At 39.7% G+C, this 20,690-nt stretch overlaps 2 protein-coding genes across 2 annotated transcripts in view; both read left to right on the forward strand.

Moving 5' to 3' along the window:
• Positions 1 to 1,029: 1,029 nt before the first annotated feature.
• On the forward strand, positions 1,030 to 8,617 carry LOC311053306 (uncharacterized protein; the record flags this gene model as incomplete). The annotated part of the gene is made up of 4 exons (XM_084068767.1): positions 1,030 to 1,211; positions 6,943 to 7,107; positions 7,393 to 7,547; positions 8,381 to 8,617. Exons 1-4 carry the CDS (start codon positions 1,052 to 1,054, stop codon positions 8,615 to 8,617), a joined length of 717 nt encoding a protein of 238 aa, XP_083924893.1. The 5' UTR covers positions 1,030 to 1,051.
• A 2,967-nt stretch (positions 8,618 to 11,584) lies between these two features.
• LOC311053438 (NACHT, LRR and PYD domains-containing protein 3-like) overlaps positions 11,585 to 20,690 on the forward strand; it is a 32,890-nt gene continuing 23,784 nt past the window's right edge. The window contains exons 1-3 of the mRNA XM_084068965.1: positions 11,585 to 11,758; positions 14,986 to 15,282; positions 20,368 to 20,649. Of these exons, the coding sequence (XP_083925091.1) occupies positions 11,683 to 11,758; positions 14,986 to 15,282; positions 20,368 to 20,649 (655 nt within the window). The 5' untranslated portion in view covers positions 11,585 to 11,682. The remainder of the gene's footprint in view (positions 11,759 to 14,985; positions 15,283 to 20,367; positions 20,650 to 20,690) is intronic.

Genomic DNA, 20,690 nt, shown 5'->3' on the forward strand with positions numbered 1-20,690 from the left:
GTCACCTCTATCATGAATACAACTAAATATAACTTATACTTTTTTCTTTTATCTCTTTGAGAATGACTATTGATCAAATGTTTGAGGGTTCAAGGGCGCCGATACTGTGGGTGGAAATGAAGAGCACCCATCACAAACTCATCACAAAAAAAGAAAAAAACACCGACATCTTCTCTTCATGGAGTACATTTTTGGTACCAAATTAACCGAATCAACCACACAAAAGTAACAAAACCCCCCCAAAAAGGTAACAAACCCGGAAAATAACCGCACATTTTCGGACCGGCCACGCATCAGGCGCGCTGCGCGCGCGTGCGTTGCGCACCCAGAAGCGCGGACATAAATCGCCGCCCCTGTGAGGGTTCATCTACAGCAGTTGAGTTTTCCCTCCCAGCATTTCACATCTGAAAGCCACAACTCGTTTGTCACGTCATCACCACGTTTACCCATACATTCTGTGGTTAAGGGTCTATTGTTTTTTTCTGCACTGTGTGTGTGTGTGTGTGTGTGTGTGTGTGTGTGTGTGTGTGTGTGTGTGTGTGTGTGTGTGTGTGTGTGTGTGTGTGTGTGTGTGTGTGTGTGTGTGTGTGTGTGCGTGCGTGCGTGCGTGCGTGCGTGCGTGCGTGCGTGCGGTCTGACTGTATGCATGCACCTGCATGCAAGTATGTCTAAAACTACTTTCTTTGGTTTGACAGTGTCAGAGACCTTTCTGCAACAGTGAAGCCCAATGTCAAATGGTCAATGACAAAGTGAGTAAATTCACATTTAAAAATAATATGTTTAAAAAATATTTAGGAATACAGTGATTTTTGATCACTGAATGCATAATATTGATATGCACATTATTAACATATGCTTTTACTAACCACTTAAATCCTATACTTAAATAACCAATCTACAAGCTCACAACGTTTTGCTTTGCAATATAATGTGAGCTTGTAGCTCTGCTATTTTCACCAAATGTTTGCTTATTATGTCAGGCCCAGAACAGGGACACTAGGGTTCACATGGTTAATTAACTTGAGTCACTTTGTTTGTGTCGTTCATTAAGATGTCTACAGATACTTCTGACAAGACAGGCACATCAACACGTGTGAGGTCTGGTGGAGGAGTCAGGAGGGAGAGGCAGGAGGAGAGAGGAGAGGAGGAGAACGTGGAGAATGAAGGAGCAGACAGTCTGAGAGACCACGGCTCTGGCTCACAGGATCAAGGTACACAGTAACACTCTTACAATGTTTCTCTCTCTTCTCACATCAATACTACAGCAGCTTGTCACACAATATTTAAAACCGGGAAAGCATCCGTGTCATTTTAGATGTTAGGAACATATTTTATTTTAATACAAAATTTAAAAAGTTTCTGAAAACTTTAAGGTTAGGATTTAGAAGCTGTTTTTAAAATCGGCCTCAGGTCCAGATGGGTTAAAGTAGTAGTTCTGGCTACAGGAGACATGCCACCATGTTGAATGAATGACAATACCCTTTCATTTCATGATGTGACATTTATTTTAATTCATCAGTTGTTTTGGGGGCTTTTGTGAGCCTTTATTTAATAGGTAGCCTGCAGCAGTCGGAGAACAAGATTAGCACCAACCACCCGCCAATGTCATCATGTAGATGTCCTCTTTGGGTCTTAATTTACAAAGACTAACCAGCCACTCTGACATGTAAATTATAAGTTTCCCAATTTTCAAACAAGAATTAAGCTATCTTATTTTCTCTGTTCATGTTCCTACCTTTGCTTTTAATTTGTATTTATTTTTTATTTATAGCAGCAGCTGACACACGTTTTTGATTGTTGGGTTTTCACCTTCAATGTGGAAGATAAGGGACCCCAGTCCCTGTGGACACAGTCAAGCACAAGTGTAAATAACTTAATATGTTAGTTAAAGAGTATGATAATATTAATAGATAAACCCTAAGAATTTTGACCGTTTAACCTACTGTAGCTGGTTCACACTAGTTCACACCAACACGTGTCTCAGATATGTGTCCACTTCATGTGGTATTTTTGTTCTTTTTGGGTCAGCACCCATCATACTCTGAGGACTTTTGAGTTGAACATTTTCTTTCTTTCTTGCTAAAACCAGACTTTCAGGTGGAGGATAAAACAAAACAACCTAACCTAGCCTTTGTATTGAACAAGAGCAGGGTGGACAGCAAATATGCTTTGGCAAGAGAGATATTTATGGAAATGAGAGAAATGATGTAGACATAAACAATGCAATTCACATAGGATTCATTCACAGGTGCTCGGACACTGGTTGACTCTTATTAGTACACATGCCTGACTCCACAAGTGATGGATGAACTGCAAGCTTCACACAGTCACTCGTTAAATTAGTGCTGAACTGTTGACAGCTGTCAGTTTGTTGAAGAAGAGTGCTTTACAAATGCATCTCTTCTCCTCTGTGCTGCTGTGAGAAGAACTGCTGTACTTGACTATTCTGAGGTTTGATGGCTTTCACTCAGAACCTTGTTGTCATGTGTGTTGGAGTTCTATTTAACCCATTCAATCCTGGAACGCATCCTTGTCATTTTAGATTTTAGCTATAACCATTATCTTTATACTTTGGCAGATCTACAAGCTCATAGCGCGGCACCGAGTGCTTGTAGGTCTGCTATTTTTGAAAAATCTTCTGGGAGGTCCCTGGAACAACATATTTTGATGGGGATCGGCGGCCAAAAACATGTTTTGACATGAAAAAGTTTGAGCAGCACTGATATAGCAACTAGGGCTGTCACGATTACAAAATTTAAGTTGACGATTAACTGTCATACAAATAATTGAAATTAACATTTTAACTGTGTTTTCTGTGAATTAAAATGACATTTCTCTTTGGCTTTTAGGCTTCGTAATTAAACATTGGACAGGGCAGATGTGACACATAACTTGAATGAATGAATGAATGAATGAATGAATTTTATTTGTATAGCGCTTTTCCAAACAAAGTTACAAAGTGCTTTACATACAAGATTAAAAACCGCAAACATCAGCAAGAGAAAGAATAAAATAAGAAAACAAAGAAAAACATAAACAAAGCAAAAAACGGCATTTTAAGGTCAGTCCATAAAACAATCCTTAGGAAAAACACTTTATATACAGATGTGTTTTCAAAAGCGATTTAAAAGAGGAAACTGACTCTGCCAACTTCAGGTCCAAGGGTAGGGCATTCCAGAGCACCGGTGCCCGGGCCGAAAAAGCCCGGTCCCCCCGTGTGACAAAGTGCGTTGTGGGAGGATCCAGGAGGGCCCAATCTGAGGATCTAAGCTGGCGAACTGGCTCATGGGGTTTTAGTAAGTCCACAATGTAACTGGGGGCCAGTCCATGTAGGGCTTTAAAAGTGATCAATAAAATCTTAAAATCTATTCTGTAGCTCACAGGCAGCCAATGTAGGGCAGCCAGGATGGGTGTGATATGTTCTCTTTTCTTAGTATTGGTGAGTAACCTGGCTGCAGAGTTTTGCACCATCTGGAGACGGGATAATGTTTTTTTGTTGATACCTGAGTAGAGAGAGTTACAGTAATCTAGACGGGATGAAATAAAGGCATGTATGACGGTTTCCAGGTCTGCAGTGGAGATGAATGATTTAATCTTGGCAATATTCCTAATCTGGTAGTAGCAGGATTGGACTACTCTTGTGACTTGTGTGTGAAATGATATGGCTGGGTCAAAAATTACACCTAGGTTACGGGCAGTGAGGGTGATATTTGGAGCTAACGTGCCAAGTTCAGAGTGGAAGGAGTGGGTTGAATTTGGGGGGCCGAATAAAATGATTTCCGATTTTGTGTCATTGAGTTGTAGAAAGTTCTGGGACATCCATTTTTTGATGTCCGATAGACATTCAAGCAGGCGGGGTATGTTTCCTGTGACACCAGTTTTTAACGGTATGTACAGCTGTGTATCATCTGCGTAGCTATGAAAATGGATGCCATGGTGACGAATGATGTTGCCAATTGGCAGCATGTAGATTGTGAACAGGAGGGGTCCCAAAATCGAGCCTTGTGGAACACCGCATTTAAAAGGAGCCTGTGATGAGGAGGCCTCCCCAATCACAACTGAGAAACTCCTGTCTGTTAGGTATGAGCGGAACCACTCCAAGGCTACCTCATTTATGCCGACTATGTCTTTCAGGCGTTTGATTAAAATTGAGTGATCGACAGTATCAAAAGCAGAGCTAAGGTCTAAAAGGAATAAAATTGTACAGTCACCAGAGTCCGCATTAATTAAAAGATCATTAGTCACTTTTAAAAGTGCCGTCTCTGTGCTGTGCATTGTCCTAAAACCCGACTGAAATTTCTCAAAGACAGAGTTAAAATTCATAAAAGTAATCAGTTGCGAGGACACGATTTTTTCTAAGATTTTAACTTGAATATATGCAAAGAAATTAGTAACATATTTAATAATTTTATACTTAAAATATTTTAAAATAGTGGGAATAGTTGATCTACAAGCTTACAATGTGAAGAGCTTGTAGATCTGCTATTTCTGATTTTTTTATATTTCAAAATGTATTTTTCATCATGGAAACTATTTTGACGATTATGCAAACATTACAGTGATTATCTGAAATAATTACGATTAGATGATTATGTAATAATTGTGACAGGCCTAATAGCAACAATATTTTTTTCAGAAAATTGAAGACATTTGTTGAGACATTTGACAGTTTCATATGTTCACTTTAATAAATGTATATATTCAAAAGATTTGCACACATTTTCACGATTAAAAAAAAGAAATAGCAGATCTACAAGCTCCGAGTGCCGCACTACGAGCTTGTATATCTGATTGAATGGGTTCAGAGTTTGCGAAACTGCACGGCACAGAACTATAGTCAGAGACAAAGTCGGGCTCACACTACAGTCATATCTACAGCTGCTCCCATGCTGCCTTGCATGGTCTCCTCTGCTGTCGTGTATGTTTTTGTGTATGGGTGTGTGTGTGAATGGGTAAATGTAATTCACCACTTTATAGTAAATGCACCATTTATTTATTAATTAATTTAGCAGAAATAGTTTTTGAGCTGAACAGACTTAAAGGGATAGTTCACCCCAAAAAAAAAAAATCTATTGGTTAGTCACCCCATGGAGACTTGAATTCAAGTCTCCATGGGGTAATAGAACAAAAGTCATTTTGGGGTGAACTATCCCTTTAACAGTTCTATGCAAGGGCTCAAAATCAGGATTATACTGGATAAATTGATGGGGCTATTTATTGCCGTTTTTAAATTGTACATTGTAGTAACTATCTTAACCTTCAGCCAAAAACTGAAGGAATGGATGGAATATTAGCATGATCAAATTATTATCACCTACAACAGCTACCTAGATTGGTTACTGTATAATATAGACAAATGTATAACATTTATTAAACAACATATAATAGTTTGGGGAAGTCTGAGGTATAAGGAATTGTGCTATTCCACTGTTCTTTAGTTGACCGGACACAGCCATCTAAAAACATCTTTGAATCTTAGACAAATATGCTATTAAATAAAACTGTACTTCTTTTTTCTCAAAGCACTTTTCCCTTTTCCTTTTTTTAACTGTTAATCCGTTAGTATTGAAGAATGAATCACATCACATCATCAGGGGCAAAGATTTACTTTGACTTTGAACCTCTTTATTGATAAAAAAAACAATTACATATATTGTCACATCATTATCAAAAGGGTAAAACGCAAAAAAAACCAATGGCTTATTTTTTCCATTGCGGCCCTTTGTCATGTAAGTGTAAGTTAGGCTATGTAGTGACAAATGACAAAAAAAGTTGTTTTCTTCCCACTCATGCCTGTATTTTTGCATGCATTTCAGCTTCAGTTATGGGTGTGGTCGAGTATAGTGGAGTATCAGAGAGACATTTTAAAATGACTGGGCGTGCACAGAGCTGTCACTGTACCTAAGCCTGTGACAGGCCTAGGCGTGCAGCGCTAGTGTCCGTAACTAGGGGCAACCAGTGACAGTAGCTATCAAGGCAGCCTGGCATAGAGATGAAGACACTTACTGCTGCTGTGACATACCGTATCCACTGACCTTACTACTTCCTGTGGCATATTCACTGACCTAAAAATTGGTTCAATACGGGATGCAAGCACCTCATTTCCACTGAGCTCTCTGTGTGATGTCCGTTTGGCTGTAGCTTTAAAGACCAAAAGCACGCCATAATGAATAGATGTCTGTCTAATTGTGGTGCTTTTATCAGTACATGATACAAAATCTTATCCATGACTACACATTTACAAATATAATCTAGATAAGAAAGGTTTTAAACATTTCAACAGTAAGCAACAGAAAAGCATTTTCATATTTGAGGTTGGTACATTTTCACTTCAGAGCAGCTGGTGGTGTTTAGCGATGGAATTGTTGTTTAACTAAATTATATTTTACTCTGATAGGCTTAGGCTGATATATATTTACAAGGGTAGATTATCAAACCATGTGACGGACCCCCCAAAAGGGGTTGATTTCAGAACTTTCTCAGCTCTCATGAGTTTACAGGTCTGCCTTCAGTCCACTCAAAATGATGCTAATATTCCTTATGTTGTTTACTAAAACAAGGAATGACATATTATACCAGCTTGCTGCAAGCTTTTTTTTTGCCCCGACGTAGCAACTGTTGGCCAGCTGGGAATCAAACCGGGGACTAGCAGTCTGGCATTAGAGCCCATGTGGTATGAGCCCTAACCACTCAGCTATCAGGTCCCTCCATGATGTGACATTTTTGTGAAAGTCACAATTGCAATTTGTAAAGTTTATTGTTGTTATTGTTGAACATGTGATTTTTTACGCAGAAATTGAAGATGAAGAGATCCATTGCACCAAATCACTTGTGTGAATAATGTATTCACCCAGGCTGAATTACTATTCACTCTGTTCTTTCAAATGAAACATTGAAGGTGATCATATTAAAGCTGAGCTCTATTGTACTATTATCCTCCAGTTGTCCAGAGAGAACTCATCCTCCAGAGAGAACTCAACCTCCAGAGAGACCTCAACCTCCAGAGAGAACTCACCATCCAGAGAGACATCGTCAGAGCGTGTGGAGTGATTCTTACGCTGCTGTTTGCTATATTTGTAACCAGAACCGTAGACAAGGTCATGGACTGTGAGTATCAGATGGTCAACGGTCAAATTCATGCACTTAATGTGTCAATAAAATGACACTTGTGTCTCACACAAGAATCCTAGCTTCACTTTTGATAGTGTGTGTGTTCACTAGTACTTTATTATACATGTTGAGACCACAGTACAGTATTCACATTAAAAACACACCTGATCAGGTACATTGAGGTTTCTTCTTCTCATGGCTGCTTTTCCACACAGATGCTTGACCTCACCATGAAGAGTAGCAACATCTGTGTTTTTATGGTCACCTTTTGGTCCTTTGCAGGTAATTCAGCCAATGATCAGTTACAGCCCAATGACAACCTCACCCTGCAGACACACCAGTGGCAGACGAGATATGATGACCTCAACCTGAAGATAAAACTGTTAGAAAGTGAATTAAACCGGTCAAGCCAAGCCAAGCCAAGAGCAAGCCATCAGGTGAGAGGTTACATACGGTAGCTTGTTTTAAGGAATATTAATCAATGTATTATTATTGAAATTTTGATTATTTTCAGGGATGTATTTTTTTTTTAAATCAGTTAAGCCTCATCATTGCTGGTTTATTACCACTGTCATAGAACCATGATGTAAAAACAAATGTTTTCTTTTAGTTTTGTTAATACGTAGACATACAGGAAATGCCCTACTATCATCACTCACTGACTACTAATATGTCAAAGTCTCTGAGACCTTGGCAATAGAAAAACATTATACAGAGTAAATAGTAAAAAATAACTAAAATAATGTCTGTGACAGTTAACTGAATTACTGTGCGCTTTATGTGACTCTTGACAGTTGGTCTTTATGGGTCCTAAATGTCCACTCAACACTGTCCACAGTGTCTCTGTCTTTGTTAACAGTGTCAGCGCAGGCAGTGCAAGGTAAAGGACAGCTTGTTTTTTACTCCTGCACTGTCATGTTCAGACACGGGTCAGAGTTAAGCTCTCTGCCGTGAATGAGAGAAATCTGTCATTCAGATCACATGTGCAGGCATTTAGATTCTATGGAAGACTATAGTTAAACATACATCTTCTAAAAGAGGTGTGAAAACACAGTTGATACAATAAAGACTCACTATTGATTGATAGATTTTTTATTAGGCAAAAAGAATGTAAAACAACACAGTTACATTTATAATACTTTTGTCTAAAAGGTCGGACCAAAAAAGTCCTTGCGGACTTGTTTCCGTTGGGAACTAATATTACTATAGCTGGTAGAATTGATTACATGTGCAGTGAAAATCCATCATTAAACTCCTGTTTGATGTTCAGTCAAGTCGTGTCCCAGTGGATGGCAGACGTTTGGATGCAGCTGTTATTACAGATCTACTGAGAAGAAAACTTGGGAGGAAAGCAGAGATCAATGTCTGGAGAAACGAGCAGATCTGGTGGTTATTAATAATACAGAAGAACAGGTTAGTGTGTGTGTCTGTCTGTCTGTCTGTTTGTGTGTTAAACCTTTCAGCAGTTAAATCTCACATCTGTGTGCCCAGGTATCCATCATCCTGATCCACAAAACTAGGCAATTAAGCTAGGGATGTCCGATTTTATCGGCCTCCCGATATTATCGGCCGATATTAGCATAAAAATTGATATCTTTTTTTTTTTTTGCTTTATAAATAAGTTACAGGAGTTCTTACTGTATATGGTGTGTGTGATATGAAATTTGAGCTTACCCTAATCACAATAATCCCCGCATATATCGGTATCAGAGCACTGAACCACGGGGATAAAGAGTCATGGATTGGTCTCAACAAGGCTGAGGGACAATGGTCATGGGAGGATGGGGCACTGCTGACGACAGAGTGAGACATTTTAGACATTTTGTCTATTGTAATTCTATCAAAGTCACTGTATGTGAGTGACCGAGTTGACTTAAAATACATGATGATGTTTACTCTGCAGGCACTGGGCCAGTGGACGGCCTGGTAACTATCTTAACTGGAACTGTGCAGTATACCAGCACAGTGATGGAAAATGGGCTAATAAGTTATGTTCACAAGATGAGAACTGGATCTGTGAGAAGTGATGTTCCTGCATGCACTGATGGAACTGCAGCTTAGTGTTCTGCTTTGTGAAGTTAAACAGTGCTAATTAGCAGTAAATATGAGACAAACTCAAACATTTTCATTGTACAGAAGTGCTAACTATTGTACCAATCATCACATTAATACAAACCACCAACTATTATTGCTTAGCGTGGTTCATAATTTTGCTTTAAGGACACGGTTAGTGTTTTAATACGCCATCAATTTGGAGCTGAGGATACATGAAGAATGCTGTTCACTGAGTACAGAGTCCTCCAAGCTCCTCAACAAGCTCAGAGATTCAACCCTCCTGTGTGCAACTGAATCCTGTAGACTCTGGGTCACAATCTACAGCTGTGTAGTGTGTACATGCAATTGTATTACTTTATTTTATTCTATTTAACAACATGTCTCTGTCGGGTGGAAACCTCATATGTCCAAAACTGTTACTTTTCAGGATTCAAATTCAAAAATAGCAGATCTACAAGCTCAAAAGATCTGCTACTTTTGATACTTTTGTGTGATGCTGTGGTATGATCAAGTATTCCAGATATTAAGTAGGGCATTCAATTACGAAAAAACACAAGTCAAAATAGGGAGATAAGAGGTTTCTGCAACGATATGTCCATTTGCGTTCTTTCCCCCTCCCTATTTTACTTTTATTATGGCTTTACAGGATGGATAGCGTTTACTGACACTGAATAGACAGTGTGGTTTGTTTAGGCAGCAAAAACACAACACTTGATTAACTGGTGATAACTGTTAACAATCACACTTTGCACATTATGTATGTGCATGGTGCACACTTGTTGCATTTCGTATGACGACCAAATAATGCATCAATCACAGTGATTAAGTTTACATGTAATACATTAACATTTTGACAGGCAAACAAGCAATGACTCTGATGAAGTTGCACTCTGCATCAATACGTATAAGTCACTAAGTCACCTGTATAGACGAATCCAAAGACACGCTGCCTGTAGCTGCGGTGTCGCGGTGTGGAGCTGCAGCCGCTTGACACTGCAGTTATGATTGCCGTTCTGTGGATTCGTCTATACAGCAGTCTTGTTAACAGGCAGGCAGACCTGCCTGTTAACTGTTTGATGTGGGTGGTATGGGCTACTCTCTTCTTTCTGAGCAAACACAGTACTTTGGGAAATGTGGGTGAAACCGTTATGGTTGTAATGTTTATTATTCCTCCTTCTTAAATAAAGTGCTTTGTATTTTAAATGCAATGTTTCATGGAATTCTTCTGACTCAATAAATAGACGGTAGACTGTAGACAATAACATTAGGCAGCTATGGTCTGTATCCAGAGTAACTTACATCTGTCAACTAACAACACATTAAAGTGCTTAGTTAGTTAAACTTTGGAATTCCATTGGTCCAAAAATGTAATAATAAATACCAAAATGAAATAAATGCAATTTGACAATGAAATAAACACAATGAAATAAAAAGTATTGTATCATTGTTTATCATTATTAATTTCTTTGTGGTATTTTTTTTGTTTGTTTTTTGACCAATGGACTTCCATATTAAACTCCCAAGAATGTACAAACGTAACCAAATGGACACTTTGAATAACTCCTAGGAGCAAAACCTGAGGATTTGACAGTGAACTTTGTGATGTCACTGTTTGGGCCATGCCCACCATTACATTTTTTTTCATTCTTTTTTATTATTATTATAAAGTTTCTTTGTTAAAAAGTAAAAGCTCTATTCAGATAGTAAACAGAAAATACATTATTAGGTCTAGATACACATTTTAGAAAATCTGCAGAAAAGACTCATACACATAGGATACAGGATAAATAAGTGAAATTGAAATTGATGATGACACAAAGAGAATGATTACTATCAGAATATAGAGCTAAAAAAAATATATAGGCTAATGTAAAAAATATCACTTATAATACACTGTGTTTTTGCGGACCAGAGGTGTCTCTTTTTTGTGCACCAAAGCAGAAACCTTGGTTGTTTTGGATCATATATTAGTTTGGTGTATTTAGATTATTAGATGGTGATTAATGGATAGTTAGTGATGGAAGTAAGTTGTACTATAACCTCTTGATAACCGATGATGATGATCGAGCGAAAACGATACCATAAAGGACTATTCTGCTCTAAATGTTGAAGAACTGCGCCCCCTGGTGCCTCAACCCAGTGTCTACACACTACTGCATATCCAGCTCATTTGGTGTGATTTGTGTGGAAGTGGAACTGTTCTGAAGTCAGTTTTGAACTGCTTGTCAAAATATGTCTTCCATTATGTTTTGTTTTAGTGAGTTCTAACAAAGTACACTACATCTGTCACCGAAATCCTCTGAAATGAACCATATTTCACTGTTCTTCTAAACAACATAATTAGTGTTATTAAAGTTTACTTTCAGTTTCAAGTTTCAACCCAAAGGAAGAGGCAGGTCTAATGAGACAAAGAGACGGAAAAGAATCCTGAATCTCTCTCCTCCATTATCGCGTCTAGTCGCATGTGAATGTTTGAGGGTTGTTTTCTGTATTGGTGATTAGTTATAGATCATCATCATGAAGGTTCTTCTCCTCAGAGCTTCATGGTTCATCTGTCTGTTGTCAGCAGCTGGACTCATCCTGACATCATCAGGTAGGAGAAGACACTTTAAAACATTTACTGTAGGATATATAACTCTATGGGACACACCCTGACCCTGACCCTCTATGTCTGTAGGAAAACATGATGAGTTTGTGTGTTTGAGTTCTTCTTAAAGTGAGTTTGTTTTTCTTAACGTGATAATTTTACTTTGAGAGTTTCATTTGTAAACAGAGGATTCTAGCCTACTGTGTAGTCTTGAAAACCATGAAAAGCTGATGATTTTTTTTTTTTTTTAATGAAAAGCATATGTTTATTAGCCTATGGCCCGTCACCTCTATCTCTGTGTGTGTGTGTGTGTGTGTGTGTGTGTGTGTGTGTGTGTGTGTGTGTTGATCGGGCAGTGGGTAAACTGGGCACTAGGAAGAGTGGGCAGCACTTTGGTGGGAAGAAGAGTGGCCACTAGTGAAATCTGGGCACCGGGAAAAGTGGGCACCAGGTGTACTGTCACATGCTCAGTAGTTCACTGTTAAAATAATTGTTTAACCTTGCCTAGATGATGCTCACCTAACCAATAATCAGAAAACATGAGCAAAATGCCTGTATGTAAATAGGACTGTGTGTGTGTGTGTGTGTGTGTGTGTGTGTGTGTGTGTGTGCGTGCGTGCGTGCGTGAGTGCGTGCGTGCGTGCGTGCGTGTGTGGATGCGCATGAATGGTCGTGCGTGTGCACGGAGGTATTCCTGCAGTTTGGGAGCTGAAATGGTAAGAGCAGCTCTCATGTGGAAACAGTGTTGTGTGACATGACGTCTTTGCATTGGCTTCACACATTATGTAAAGACAATGGTTCAGTAGTTTGTGGTTGTTCCATTCATGCTCATTCTTTCAATGCACTTGCATATACAAATGCTGTGATCAAACGTGCTAATGGTCACCTAGAACAACAACCTTCCCAACAACAACAAAGCAGCATGCCATGTTATGATACTACAGTGGTCTACTGAGTGTGTGACAGACAGTCACACTAGAATGCAGACACAAAAGACTTCAGGTGCCCACTCTTCCTGGTACTTACATTTCCCTAGTGCCCAGTTTTCCCGGTGCCTACTCTTCCTGGTGCTCAGTTTTTTCCACCCAAAGTGCCCACTCTTCCTAGTGTCCAGTTTTCCCAGTGCCCAGTCTTCCTGGTGCCCAGATTTCCCTAGTGCTTACTTTTCTCCCCCCTAAAGTGCCCACTCTTCCGGGTGCCCACATTTCCATAGTAACCACTCTTCCAAGGTGCTCAGTTTTACCTAGTGCCCAGAATGTTTTGGTGCCCACCTTAGCTGTTACCGTGTAGCCTATTGTAAATTATATATTACAAAAGTATGAATTTATTAATTGTTATGCACTGATTTATCACGAGGGTTGAACACACTTGCAAGGCATTGTATGCATGCATGTCACTTTCTAATGGTCTGATGAATCTGATCCCAGAAGAATCAATTCAACAATTCAATTCAAAGGGGTTTTATTGGCAAGAGAAAACATGTTTACATTGCCAAAGCAAACGTGGAACAGTTGTACAATCAAAACAAAATAATGTATATATAGAATCACCCCTGGCCCTGGCTTATAGTTATATGTATTTCCGTCAATACATCAAGTAGCCTATTAGCTTGGTTAATGTAGAAAATTAAAAAAAAGTTCTCAAAAATCACACGCATGTTTGCCAGCCCCCTATAGTAACTCTGAGGACCCCCTATAGAGGCCACGGACCCCCTGTTTGAAGACCAATGTGCTAAATTATTTGTAAAACTTATCTTAAATAATAGCTTTTTTCCTGACATAAATAAACCTTGTTGTGATTTACATGAAGAAGTAGGGTCCAGGAGTGAAATACATGTGAAAGGAAAGGGAGATCTTTTTAATCCTGGATGGAATTCAGATTCAGCTTCACCCAGCTGATGGCTGCTCAGATGGCCATGATGAGAGCTAAGGGGAGGGAGAGGGGGGTCGCTGTCTTGGTTAGGGACACTTCGACACACAGACCGAGGTCGGGAGGCTAACTGGTCACCTTCTGCTTACCAGACGGCCTCTCTAACCATTTAACTATGTCCACCTCACGGTGAAGTGGGCACTAATACTAAGTGGGCTGAGGAGAACACTGGGCACCTGCCCAGAGTGGGCACTAAAGCAGAGAGGGACCTCGAGAAGACTCTGCAGTGGGTAGCCTACTAAAAGAAAGAAGGCACTGAGAAATGGGCACATGAAGTCTTAAGCATTACGCTTATTTTATTAAGCAGCCTGGAGTAGTATGTGTATACTGTATATCATTTGGAACTGTTTGCGTCATGAGACAGAATGTCACACAGAATGTGAATGTTACAAGACCAAAAAGCAACATCATTTTTATTTGTAACAGCAAGGTCAATTCTGAGGCATTAACTATAGGTTATAGATAGTTTTCACTGGACTTTTTGTCACTGTGTGTATAAAGCCCTTGGGTGACATTCCCAAATTGCCGTGGTTGTTTTGAGTACAGTTTGGCTATTTGACACAAGCTCCCCTCTTGGCGTGTGTGCCTGCGTGCGTGCGTGCGTGTGTGTGTAGCTGTTCTACAAACTGCTGGACCGACTTTTCATTTGCAGTGGAAGACACTCCACCCCAAATCTTTCAAATTGGCCCCATGGTGGCGCTCTCTCTACCTGCCGCTACACGTTTTGTTCTATAACTCTTGAACTGTATTCCTTGGATCCACCTGGATTCATTTCATTCATGACGCAACTCCCCATATAGGCCACGCCCCTTTCCCCAACTAGATTTTCTGCCATTTAGCATTTTCTAAGAATGCACGATATTGACATTTTTGCCAATATTCGATAACCTATTAATGTCATGGTCAAATCAAATTATACCGATATTTCATTATGAGTTTCCAGGATTACCTTACACCTGCTATACAGTAACTGTGATTCTGGGTGCAGAGGCAGACTTCTAAAAAAAACACAGACACCTGATTCATTACTTAAATGTTCCAAACTTATTTTTAACTCTATGGTTCCAACTTGCTGACCCTTTTGAAAGCTTAGCTAGAAAACACTGATTGAATTCAAACATCCAAACACATTAAAACATACATATTATATAGGCTACTGTAGAGGTTATTGAGGTTTTGTTTATTTTAGTTTAGTTTTAATCTGATGTAGCTACTTATGTGTGCTTCTAAAGCTCTCATTCTACTGTATCTCATACTGACTGCTTTAACTATTCAACTTGACTGAAATAATTTTCTCCACACAGACCAACAAGATGTGACATACAGACCGTTGGGAGGAATCCTTGAATTGCTTCCAGATACCTCTGTTACTGAACCCATCACTGGCATCCTGTGGAAACATGGCCTCAACAAGGTAGCAGAATGGGATACAGGCTTTGGTCCTGATGTGGATTACTATGGGACATATAGAGACCGTACAGACTTGAATAAAGAAACTCGACGGTTGATCATCAACAACATGAACATTAAAGACAGTGGAGTATATTCTGTGGAGGTAAACGGTCGACTGCAGAACAAGACGTACACGGTTAAAGTGATCAGTAAGTAGGAAATGTGTCCTGTGAAAGATAAATGTTATGGCTCATGTTTTTAAACACACATCCATGTTTTATTTGAATGGTTAGAGTTAATCGAAGGGTCATGTTTAGTCCCCCGTAATTACTGTGATGTGGAACATAATCAGTGCTGTGTCAGTTCAACTATTTGACCGTAAATAGTGAAACCTTTTTTTTGTGTGAATTCTACTCTGTACTGTAGGTAACAGGAACGCTCCGCACCAATACTAACTCGGCCTAGAATGTGCAATACAATATTTTGTTTTATTTTTCTTCTGTTATGTTTCTGTATTGTGCGTTGCCCTGCCATAAAATATTCAGTAAAACGGGTTGTGAGCTTGTAGATCGGCTATTTTACAAATAGCTGTATTTTCTTTGAAAGATGTTGAACAATCTTGAAAAATGTAGAATTCTTCTGAAGTATTGAACACAAATCTTTACTTATGGGGGTGCCGAGGTCGCCGGATTTGACTGGGGCCGAGTAGGTGTTGGTGGTGACCGTTCCTGTATTCACTCTGCATAGCTGCCAATAGTCATTAAAACCAAAACCTTCCTAAAGTAAAACCTTTCTGTGAAAAGATTCGAACAACAGGTATCCTGTCCCATTTCAAGTTTTCTAATGTATACAAATCTCGTGAAAATAGCTGATCTACAAGCTCACAATGTGTCGCATCGCGACGCATTGTGAGCTTGTATATCGGCTATTTTCAAATGGCCAAAATTAAGTGGTTAATGTATGTTTTGTAATAATAGTACAAATCTACAAAGTAACTAGTAACTAAAGTTTTCAAATAATTGTTGGATTAAAAGTACAATACTTGCCTCTGAGATGTGGTGGAGTAGAAGTAAAAGTACAGAAAATTGGAAATACTCAAGTAAAGTAAAACATACCTAAAAATTGTACTTATATACAGTACTTGAGTAAATGTACTAGTTAGTTTACACCACTGGGTGTGGCTGTGGAGCTAAAGTGGTGAAAGACTCACACACCACAAAAAGAAATGTAAGGATGACTCCTTTTTTTTTGTCTCAAAGACTACGCACCTAGGCTACAATGTAGCTGTAGTGTGACGATAGGTTTAACATAACAGAACGGTAACAGGACAGGTGGGCACCAAAACCATCTGGGCACTAGGGACATGGGGGCACCTGGACGAGTGGGCATTTAGGGGTGGAGATCACTGGGCACCTGGATGAGTTGGCACCTGGAGAGGTGGGCACCAGGGAAACTGGGCACCAAAACCATCTGGGCACTAGGGACATGGGGGCACCTGGACGAGTGGGCCCTCAGGGGTGTAGATAACTGGGCACCTGCACAAGTGGGCACCTGGAGAGGTGGGCACCGGGACAACTGGGCACCAAAATCATCTCGGCACTAAGGACATGTCGGCAACTGAATTAGGATTTGTGTAAAAGCGTTTTTTAACTTTACATAGCATGCTACTTTGTTGTTGGTAAGTGATATTCAACTCACTGTTCCTTAAACCCCCAAACACAACACAACAAAGAGGTCAAAAGTACAATATAAGAGTTTATTTGCCAAAATAGTACTGAGGTCAAAAGTAAATTACAACAGAGTTTCAAAGTACAATTTAAGAAGTACCATCATATAAAAATAGAACAAATTGGGAAAATGGTAAAATACCAAAGCTATGTTTTTTAAACATAGCTAAACGGTACATTCTAAAATGATAGAAAAAATATAGTAGCCTACTTGACCTGAAAAAGTCTAGTTTGCTTGCGCTCATAGCGACGTAGCTTGTCTTCTGAGAGAAGCTTGAGCTGGATGGGGAATAGGCTTGCTTCATTATGGAGCAGTTTCACCAGGAGGCACAGCTGCATGTTTCCACGCTGTGTTGGTCCTCCTGATGGCACGTTTGTAAATGCTCTCCAATGCTCTCTGGCTTCCACCGGCCATCATTCCAGTTGTTGCTTTTTTATATTGCACTTGTACTCTGTTACAATGTACTTTTGACCTCAGTACTATTTTGGCAAATACACTCTTATATTGTACCTTTGACCTCGTTGTTGTGTTGTGTTTGGGGGTTTAAAGAACAGTGGTTTGAATATCAATTACCAACAACAAAGCAGCATGCTATGTAAAGTTAAAAAACACAATCTTAATTTCAGGTGCCCACTCATCCAAGTGTCCACATGTCCCTAGTGCCCACTCGTCCTAGTGTCCATGTTACGGCCCTATAAGGCCATAGTGGGTGTGTGTTTAACCCTCTGTCAGTGGTTTCAGTGCTGCATGATGAATGAAGGTGGGAGTGGCACTGGCAGTGGAGATTGAAGGAGTGGCGTGAAGATTGACACACCTGGACCCCATTCCTCAAATCAACCAGCCAGTATAAAAGCCTGGAAAGAACAGCCCACAAGTCTAACACCATTGTAACACCACATGCTGAGACCCTTTTTCTAACTGTCTGTTAGAGTCATTCTAAGCATTCCTAGATAGGTCTTTACTTAACTAGATTCAGACTAAGTCAAAGTAATCTAAACCATTCTTAGATAGGAGACTACTTAATTATATTTCCAATACCTTTTCCTGGGTGCCTTTGAACAGGGAAGCTGGTAGGGGTTTGCCGCCATTTATGTTGTTCCCCCTTTTGTCCCCGTTTTTCTTAGTTAGGGAGTTTAGATTGTACTTTTTGTTTCGGTGTAGATTAGGCTGTTTTCTTTTCAGGTAGGGTTAATCTGGCTTTGGCCACCCTGACGTTTGCGCTTTCCCTGTTTGTTTATCCCTTGTGAATTTAAGTTGATCCTATTAATAAATTGTACACTCTTTTGTTGACCACTACACTGGTTTGGTTTTGAAATATATGTTACTCCTTTATAACCTCTAGACCTTATAAGGTCGTAACAGTCCAGTTATCCCGGTGCCCTCCTCACCAGGTGCCCAGGTATCTCAACCCCTAAGTGCCCACTTGTCCAGGTGCCCACATGTCCCAGTGCCCAGGTGGTTTTGGTGCCCAGCTGTCCTGGTGCCCACTCGTCCAGGTGCCCAGTCATCCCAAAAATATGGTGCTCAGATGTCCCGAGTGCCCACCTGTCTTGTATTCATAAAATGCAAGCTGTGTTTAATTGTTTAATCCCTCTAGAAGCACCAATGAACACTTTTCACAATGATTTATTTAGTTTTTATCTGTGCCAAACTATAGAGATTGTTAGTGCTCCTGGTCTGTTAAATAATTAATATGACATTCAGCTGCCACCGGCTATCTAGTCTCGCGTAGCCAGACAACTATTCCACAATCTCCGAATGCTATATAGAAGCATTTGAAAATTGTGGGAGGCAGCAGTCTGGCTATGCAGAGAAAGTTCCTTTCTTCTGTTTTGTATGACAAGCTGTTTATAATAGTGTGTATATTTCATACCAGCATGGACACATCGACATTGTTATTACATTAAGCTGCCGTTTAGGTCTGTGAATAATATATTAATAATATGGTCCCCACTCCTTTGGAATATGTTTGTCACTATACACTTGCACATACTGTATGTGAAAATTGTCCTCTGCACATCCTAACTATATAATACAGTGCCCTGAAAACAGTTGAGTGTTGGGTGTCATGTTCGGGGAGGGAGGGACAAGCTGTGGACCCTCTGATTCCCAGTCCCTATCCAGGGGTCTACATTAAGGCGGAGACATTAAGAGGCTTTTCAAGATTTCTGTGCGCCATTGTAACCACTGGCCCAGAAATCTATGTCAAGAATTGACACAAGTAATAAATACATGAATTGAATAAATACATAAATAAATAAATGATCACATTGGGGACTATTCCATATGTGTAAATAAGTAAATAAATAACTACTATACATTTATATAAAGAACATAAGATTACAATTACAATAATTGTGTTGACATTTAGGCATTTATCAGATCATTGTAAAAACAGATATAGCCTACCCTACCTCATTTGATTTCAGGAGGGTGAAATGTCTGCTGAGTATTATAATTTGTATAATTAAATGTATTCTTGCCTGTCCTTGTCAGGAAGTAGAAATACATTCTAATGGCTAGGTATTTGCATTGGGATTATTACGCTATATAAACACAGCACACTTGCGTGCTGCAGCTGATCAGGCAAACAGTATAGGCTGCTGTAGGCTGATTTAGCAGAACTGCTGACGAAAAAAAGCCGCTCTACAAGCTCACAACATGTCGCATTGTGAGGTTGTAAATCAGCTATTTTCACCAGCGTATGATGGCAAGTCATTGCTGACATGACGAGTCATTATCATACACTGCTGTACAACCTTAGTGAGTAAATATACATGATATTTTCTCTACTTAACTTTGAAAAGGATGAAAAAAAGAAACAGCCGTGAACTGCTTGTGCTGAGCTCCAGCTACAGACCAGTGCAACGATATGCTATGTTGATACAAATTGCTATGTTGTAGCGGTAATTCTTCTTCTTCTTATTATTATTTATGTTTATTTGACAGGGACAATACAAAAAACAATGAAACAAAACATGAAACCGTTGCATTGTATATGGGGTTTATAGCCTAGGCTAATTTGCGACCCCAGTCCCTGGTTAGACCTTTCTATACAAATATCTACCTACTACAAATATCTACCTATTACTGATGTGATTTCACATGAAGTAACACAGGGAAATAATTTGAGATGTTATTTCTTTGTATTATTATTATTTTTTAACATTATTTTCTCTGGCCCCAGTACATCCGGGCTATTTATAATGTCAACTCCTGCCTATCCATTCAGCTCCGGACACCCAATATTATCCATGTTAAACATTGTCTCTTTTCTGTCAAACTCAAGTGGTGCTGTCTGCTGTGTGCCAATACCAAAACGGTTGCTGCCCTGTCTCATTCAATGATCGGAACGACTTCAGCTCAAAATTAGCTGCTCATTTGCATAAAGCTTAGATGATCTCAACTTTTCCACGCTCCCCTCGCCTGCTCCACTCCGCAGTCAATCCCACAATCCTTTACATTAGAAATGCTGCCTGTCTTCTAATATCAAAATGTCCTAACTGCAGGCTGGAGACAATATCACCACTAATTCTGAGCTGTGTTCATTCTTTTTTTCCCAACAGGGAATGTTCCAACACCAACGGTGGCTATTGTGGTACCTTGTACATCTAACTCTACCAGCTGCACACTGGTCTGTGAAGGGAACCTCAGAGATTCAGGTCCGGTCACCTATCGCTGGAAGAAAGATGAAGGGGAATGGATGGTGTCTGACTCTGGACAGAACTCTAAAAAGTCTAATATCACCAACGATGTAGAAGGGAAGAAGGTTAAACTATTATTTTGTGAAATGAAGAACCCAGTCAGTGTGGAGCAGAGTGGTGCCACTGACAACGTGTTTTACAAAGGTATGTAGTTTACTCCACAATGTGTAGAAATGTATCCACTG

This window comes from Gymnoscopelus microlampas (genome assembly GCF_963454915.1).
Source record: "Gymnoscopelus microlampas genome assembly, chromosome: 10".
Lineage (NCBI taxonomy): Eukaryota > Metazoa > Chordata > Actinopteri > Myctophiformes > Myctophidae > Gymnoscopelus > Gymnoscopelus microlampas.